General features: G+C 44.3%; 1 protein-coding gene across 1 annotated transcript; it reads left to right on the top strand.

Annotated features, from left to right (window-relative positions):
- The first annotated feature begins 4250 nt into the window (after positions 1–4250).
- LOC117041828 (testis-expressed protein 11-like) lies at positions 4251–7110 on the top strand. Its single transcript, XM_033141054.1, has one exon. The coding sequence runs from the start codon at positions 4256–4258 to the stop codon at positions 7013–7015; it is 2760 nt and encodes a 919-aa protein (XP_032996945.1). The 5' UTR covers positions 4251–4255; the 3' UTR covers positions 7016–7110.
- The last annotated feature ends 497 nt before the right edge of the window (positions 7111–7607 follow it).

The following is a 7607-nucleotide window of genomic DNA, read 5'->3' as shown; positions in this document are numbered from 1 at the left end:
GAGAAGCATAATTACAATGATCTACACTGTAAGTTGCTTCATGCAAATCGCTCATCTAGATGAAGTGGCTTAAAGTGATATAATATAGCCTCTGTAATAAGACCACTTAGTCTAAAATGACCTGAGGGCAAAGTGTTCATATAACTCTTTTCCAACTGACATTGAGTTAGGTAAATTTTGGTCCAGAAATTTGGGTGTAGATTCTTTTCTCCCCACTTGTAATGTTAGCTGCTAGAGCAACCTGTCAAGCTTAAGTAATTTGCACAACTCTGTGGGATTCACTTTCACAAGATAAACTGATATATTTCACACCTCAACTAGAGAAGCTCATTGCAGAGGGATTACAGCCTCCTATATGAAAAAAAATGTTTGAAGCTTGTTTAAATAGCCAAGGACATCTAATGTTTGGGAGATATACTAACCTCTGCATGATGTGTTATGACCACATGGGCAGAATATGCATTTCTGGTCTATTACAAGCTGACTCCCAAATAATCTCACATTTTCATTTAAAAGTTGCAAATCCTCATAGCTGCAAAGAGAAGCGTTCAAGAAAGATGGGCTTGGAAATCAGAATGGAGACCAGTAATTATAGAAAGAGACCTTTGTAGTCCTGAGAATTGCAGTGCTGTGTGTTTGCCACTGCCACTGCCTCGCAGTGCCCTTCACCACCATCCTTCCATCTGAAAAAAATAGATGTTCAACCCCTTCTTGACTCTACAGAGTAAATATGAAAATAAAGTAAAGGTAAAGGTACCCCTGACCGTTAGGTCCAGTCGCGGATGACTCTGGGGTTGCGGCGCTCATCTCGCTTTACTGGCCGAGGGAGCCAGTGTACAGCTTCTAGGTCATGTGGCCAGCATGACTAAGCTGCTTCGGGTGAACCAGAGCAGCGCACGGAAATGCCGTTTACCTTCCCGCCGGAGCGGTACCTATATATCTACTTGCACTTTGACATGCTTTCGAACTGCTAGGTTGATAAAGTACATCATTCTAATTTGCACAAGATGCAATCTATGTTTCCAGAATGCAGAAATTTTGAATGGTAGTCTGTACAGAACTCAGCAGCCATCGCAATAGTTTTTAAAAAAACAGCCTTGACCATTGCCCTGTCAATTTATTATTGTAGCATGAATGTTTTTAATTCCACCTCCTCACATTCAGATGTCTGTTTCTGCCCTGCTGTTGCTATATCCTTTGAAGCAAAGGAAATAAAAAGTTGAATTATTTCAGTTCAGTCCAAGTACCCCCTTTCCTCCCAACTTATTTAAGCTGAATGTCAGCCTTTGAGGATAATCTAAAAAGCTAGTGTAGGGAACCTCTGGGCCCATACGCCGAACTTGGCCCACCAAATGGTTTTCTCCAAACCATGCCCTGCTGCCCCACATGATGGCAAGTAGAGACACTGCTGCAAATTCACCATCAGCAGCCTTAAAGTGAACTCCAGCTGTGCACTGGTAAGGGAAAGTGGAAGCCTCAGGTGCTTTAAAAAAACCCCACAGAGCTTTAAAGTCCTGTATGGTGATCTGAAGCCGCGACTTCATTGTGATGTCAAGTGACTGACCACCCAACCTACCAAATTTGGCCCACAGAGCCAAAAAGACTCCCCATCCCAGTCTAAACATGAAGCTTTGTGGGACTTTTGTTGTTGTTTACCTAAATTATCAGAGTTCTTTGAAATATCCGAAAGCATTCCATGCCCAGTTTAGCTTGCTCACTAATGTGCAGATCAGAATAATGGGTTTTGCATACCTTGGGATGTTGTGACTGTTCTCAGCCTAAAAATGCACACTTGCATAGTTTGGGGAAAGAAAATCACATTTAGATACATAATAAAAATGTTTAGATTTTGATAAGTGTTTTTAACCATAGATTTATGCAGAAACAATGGAATTAGGGTTCAAAACATGCAAAAGTGAATCGTAACAGGGGAATCTGCCTATTGCTGGTATGAACACAGAGCCACAATCTGTAAATAGCACCGGGCAATTCCATTCATACACCTAGGGACCATTTCCTTTATAACTTGACACTATGCCTATGGATCTTTGCACATTTCAAATTGCATTGCCATGCCTCAGAGGTAGAGTATATACTTTGCATGCAAAGGGGTCCAGGTGCAATCTGCAACATCTCCAGGTAGGAATGGGAGAGACCCGCACTCCCCATGTCAGTCAGTACTGAGCTAAATACACCAATGGTCTAGTTCAGTAAAAGGCAGCTTCTTGTGTTCCTTATGCAATTTAGTTTTGCCAGAGCAGACTATGCTCAGAAAGTAGCTGAATGATATCTGTACGTACACGTACTCAAGCATTTTTGACTAGACCTTAACATTTCAGTGCCTAAGGGGGACTGTCCAAATGACAGCCTTCCCACCTCTTCTCCGTTGCCTTTGGTAAAAGCAACATAATAACACATGACAGTTTTCTGTCCTGTAATGGTGTTCAAATTATTCTGCCCGAGGCAGCTGCCTCGCAGGGCCTAATGGCATGGCCAGCTCTGTCTACAATACACATTCATGTTTATGGGAATCTTCTGCTGCCAAAGGTCCATATTGGAGATGCTCATAGATTATTCAGGCAACTTGTTTCTTGAATGTTATGCAAGTATGCTATGCATTTACATTGTCTCCAGCACAGCTCACAGTGCTTGCAAAACATTTAAAACAATAATAACGATGACAACATTTCTAGCCGAAGCAATTAAGCATCTCTCTCTGCCTAATGGCTGGGGGGTACAAGGCAGAATTTCAGCAGGTGCAATTTGTCCTGCAGGATTGAGGAAAGTTATACCTACTGACTAAAATGCTCCGTAACATGAACTGGCAGGACTATGGGGAGGAGGAGGAGGATCCTGGCGAGAGGTGTAGCCGGGACTGGGACACACCGGGGAAAGCTGGAGATGGGGAAGGAGAGGTTGGTGTAGGAAGTACTCACGGGGTAATGGAGGATGATGAGGGGGTGGGGGTCAGTGCACAGGAACCAGAGCAGCAAGGGCCCATCACTAGAGTCAGACAGGCCCCTGTCTCCACAAACAGGGTGGACTCTGAAGAGCAGAGAGCAGTAGGTAATCTGTGTTTTCCCCCAAATAAGATACTGTCTTATATTTATTTTTCCTCAAGAACACACAATATGGCTTATTTTCAGGGGATGTGCTATTTTTATTACGTCAGTATGGTACAGCAATCTACATTTGTTCAAATATAATTAAGTCATCCCGTTCGAGGAAGGGGCCAGGCCGCATGAAGCGGCGCCCCCCCTCACGGCCCATGCCGCCGCCGGGAGCAAAAGAGGTGCTCGTAAAGGCCTCCCCCCCCCCAACCATCAGGCCATCGGGAGGGGTGCCAGGCCGCCCAAGGCTGCCTGGCACGTTTAATAATTTATTCAAATATTTTAAAGGAAGGGATTCTCTTCTAAAGAGGATCCCAAAGCATTCCTCCCCCTCCCCCACAGTCCAACAGGGCCATGTGGTGGTGGTGGGGAGAAGGCCGCAGGCCCAGGCCTACCTTATCCGCTGAGGTCGACCTAGGTCTCTAGGCCTCAGAGCTCCAGCCTCGCCTCTTCCTTGGCGCCTTCCAAAACTGCTATGGCTTATTTTCGGGGTACGGCTTATCTTTCGCAAATGCTTATAAATCCTGCTACGGCTTATTTTAAGACTATGTCTTATTTTCAGGGAAACACAGTACACTCTAGGAGGCAAAAGCAGGCAAGGGCCCACATCCCAGCTCCCTAGCTGGCCAGGTGAGGCTTGCTAGCTCTGGAAGGAGGTGTGTGATTCCTCAGCTGGAGTAGGTTCGGAACAGGTGAGGGTCACATGCCTCATCAGGCCCAGGTGCTGCAATCAGCAGGCAAAGTGCAAGAGGGAAGCAGAGCACTTCAGTGTTGTGTCTGCTCAACTACCCATTTTGAGGGACCTTGACTTGGATGCTCCTGGACCTCTACGGGACTGTACTTTGGGTTTGACTCTGGACTGTATCTTGACTGTAGAACTTCAGACTCGGCTACTTGGATTGACCCTGAACCTTGTTTCCTGACCTTTGGACTTCGCTTGTGTGGATTGACCCTCAGATTTTGGACTCAGCACACTGACTTGCTGCCAAGTAGGCCAAGGGACCAGGACACTCTTCTACTATATATCTGCTAACTCAGGGGAGTGGAACCTGCAGCCCACCATATATTGTCAGACTGCAACTCCCAGCAGCAGGGGTTTGGTCAGCACATTGTTGGTTGGAGGAGTGAGAAGGGGCTGGTTTACCATGGAGCCGTTTTTCTACGTGGAAGAAATGGACAAGATTGACCCAGTTATGGAAATAAAAGAGCAAATCGAAGAACTGATGAAAAAAGAGATTTTAGTGGATGTAGACATTCTGCTCAGACAGACAGAGATAGTGACTAAAGGACACATTACCAATATTCAGAAGGTCAAGGTTGAAGAAACTGCACTCAGTTTATGGAATTGGACCATGGCAAGAAATAAAAACTGTGTTATGGCTGGTGTGCAGAAAGTTCAGTTGCTCCATGTAGCCTGCAAACTGATGAAGTTCTGTGAAGGAGATGATCCTTCTGAGGAGATAGTGCGGAGGCAGATTTTGATGGCTATAAAGACTGGGAAAGGCTATGTGGATGTTGGAAAATCTGATCTTGCCAATGAATTCTTTGAGATTGCTTTGAATAGTCTGGAAAAACTCTATGCCCTGCTGAATAAGAGGAGTACTAGAGAGACTGATATTTGTGAACACAAATCCAATATAGAGAAAGGCGTGTTCAGAATTCTCTCTTTCCAAGCTGAATCGGCAGTTGCTCAAGGGAATCATCAGAAAGCAGTCACATGTGTTCTTCAGTGCAAAAACTTCCTGACGAGGCTGCCACAAGAGACCTGTTACCTCTCCCGCCTGTGCTATAACTTTGGTGTGGATCACTACACACTGAAGAGATATGAAGAGAGCTCCTTTTGGCTCCGCCAGAGTTACGAAATTGGAAAGATGGATAGGAAATACTCCAATGGACAAGAAATGCAGGCTAAAATACTGCGGTTACTAAGTACTGTCTATATGGATTGGGGGAACAGAGATCATGAATACAAAGCTCTCATGGCTGTCAACATGGCTAATGAGGAAGATTTGCATCCAGCTGGTTTGTTCTTGAAAATTAGAATTCTCCTGAAAGGTGATGTGCTAGATGCAGAACTTGGCACAGCTATTACTGAACTTCTGCATCATGAGTTTCCTCTATATTTTTTTGTGGATGTAGCAAAACTGCTTCTGGAGCATGAGAGGCAGACCATTGCGCTAGGCTTTTTGGACTCAGTTGCTGAGAAGTTTAAAGGATTCCCGGATGTTGGCAACGTCATTCTTCTTCATATTGAACTCCTGATACAGAGAATGAATGATTCGCTTGCCCAAAATATGATTGAAGGTGTTATTGCAGACCACAACCAAGGAAAGTGTCTGTATCCTGAAACACTGGACCACTTGCACCATGTTCTGTGGGATAGAGCTGCCAAGTACTATAAGGAAGAAAAGTATTATGAAGCCCTTCAGTGGTACACTTACTCATTCAAACTCTACTCAAGTGGACAAATAGACAAGAACATTGCAAGTTTGGAAAGGAATATGGCTGCTTGCTTTCTTAGCTTGAAAGAGCCTCTCAAGGCTAAGGAGGCATTGAAGAGAGCAGAGAGGCACCATCCCAACTGCATATTCACTTATTTTTATTTTTATAAAATTGCCATCCTAGAGAATGATATGGAAGCAGCTTCCGATGCGATTGATGAAATGGAGAAGGCAGTAACAGATCCAGATTCAAAGACCTGGATGCCAGAACAAAGTTTGGCTAGCCTCCTGAAATTAGCTGCCCAGTTTGCTTTAGAGAATAAGCAACATTGTGCAGCTATAAAGGCCTTGGAGTGTTTATCTCTGCACTTGGACGACTGTGGACTAATAGCTGCAAATTTTAAGTGTTTGGTTCCACTTATAATGTATGAAATCACAGGAAAAGCCGCAGAGGAGATAACTGCTGATTTGGAGAACCTTCTAAAATACTTGACTGCAGCATACTATAGATATGATGAAGAATTCGGAAAGGACACGACAACATTGGAAACAAGAGTCAGTGAAGTTCAGTGGTTCAGGAAGATTGCTTGGACCTTTGCTGCCCTGTCCGGGAGCTGCCTAAGACTAACAAAGGATTTATTTCTAATTTCATTCAAGTTCTCTCGGCTTTGTCCTTCTGAGAAAACAGTTCTGCTTGACCAGAGATTATGCCTGCTTATGGCTGCTGCCATTGGTCTTGAAATAGGACGGAGCAGCTCTACTGACCAGAATGAACTACTGATGGAGGCCCTCCGACACATAGAGACTTGTTGGGATATCGGGATGTATCTGAAGGAAATTGGCAACCTTCCTGAAGACCCAGCAGATATATTACTTCTGCTTTATGAGTTTGAAGCAAGGGCGAAACTCAACGACCCGAGAGTAAACAGTCTTCTGGATGAAATGTTGCAAAGGCCCAATATTGATATTAAGACACTGGAAACAATTGCCTCGCTGGCCATGGAGCCACCAGCTTACTACCCTTCACTCGCCAAGAAGGCCCTCAGAAAGGTTTTGACTATTGTTAGCAAAAGTGAACCCTTTGATACACTCACTTTCAGCAAATGTATACATAACTTGATTCAGCTTTCTCTGCCATCTGATGTGGCTGGAGCAGATGTATATGCACTGGCGGAGTCACAGGCCTATTTTGAAGAAGCTCTGAAGACTTTGGATAGCATGGTGCTGCGGCCCAGTTATCCAGATGCAGAAATATTCTGGCTCATGGTTAGAGCTTGGAACATAGGAGTATACTACAACTCTTTAGGCAGATATCATAAAGCTGAGCAATGGTGTCGTGTAGCAATGTTCTTCTTGAATCATCTGAGAGATATATGTAGCAGCTACAGGAGAAAGATGACCGGCTTTTACCAAGTATTGCTGGACAAACTTCCAGGAGCAAAAGGACCCTCTCCAAATAAGTGACAGCAATCAGGTCCACAGCAAAGGCAGCTGGTGCTGTACTCAACTTACCAGTCATTTTGTTGCCCAAGCCAGATAATTTTGTGTTACGTTATGCGAGATAATTTTGTGTTATGTTATGCGAGATTTGTCAGAGATGTGTGTCTGGAGTGGGGTTGTACAATGAATAAAATAGTCCAGCAGTTGCAATGGCAGGGGGATGGGACTCCCAGCAGCAGGGCCCATGGTTGTAGTTGAAGGGAGGGAGTTTTTGTTCAACAAATTTATGGAGGTTGGAAAGTTCTCCCACCCCTATATTTACTAAACACACCCTGAGCAGCACTGACAGGTGCCCCATTAGTGTGTTGTGATGGCTACACTCACTGTGTTACCCAGTGCTGAAACATTCATGCATTATTCCTAGGGCACTCAAAGTGTCTAGCTGTGTAAACTAAGGTCCCCTGCATGCTACAGCCACTCTGCCATTGACAACTAGAGTGGCCAGGCTAACTCTGCAAATTAATGTGTAAGTCCTTCAAAGCTATGCTAGTGTTGTAGTAGTTTTGTTTTTTTAAATGTATTTTTATTAAAGATTTTCTTGGTTTACAAAAGTATG

This window comes from Lacerta agilis, chromosome 2, assembly GCF_009819535.1.
Source record: "Lacerta agilis isolate rLacAgi1 chromosome 2, rLacAgi1.pri, whole genome shotgun sequence".
NCBI lineage: Eukaryota > Metazoa > Chordata > Lepidosauria > Squamata > Lacertidae > Lacerta > Lacerta agilis.
Note: the sequence above shows the minus strand (reverse complement) of the source record. Positions and strands in the feature narration are given on the sequence as shown.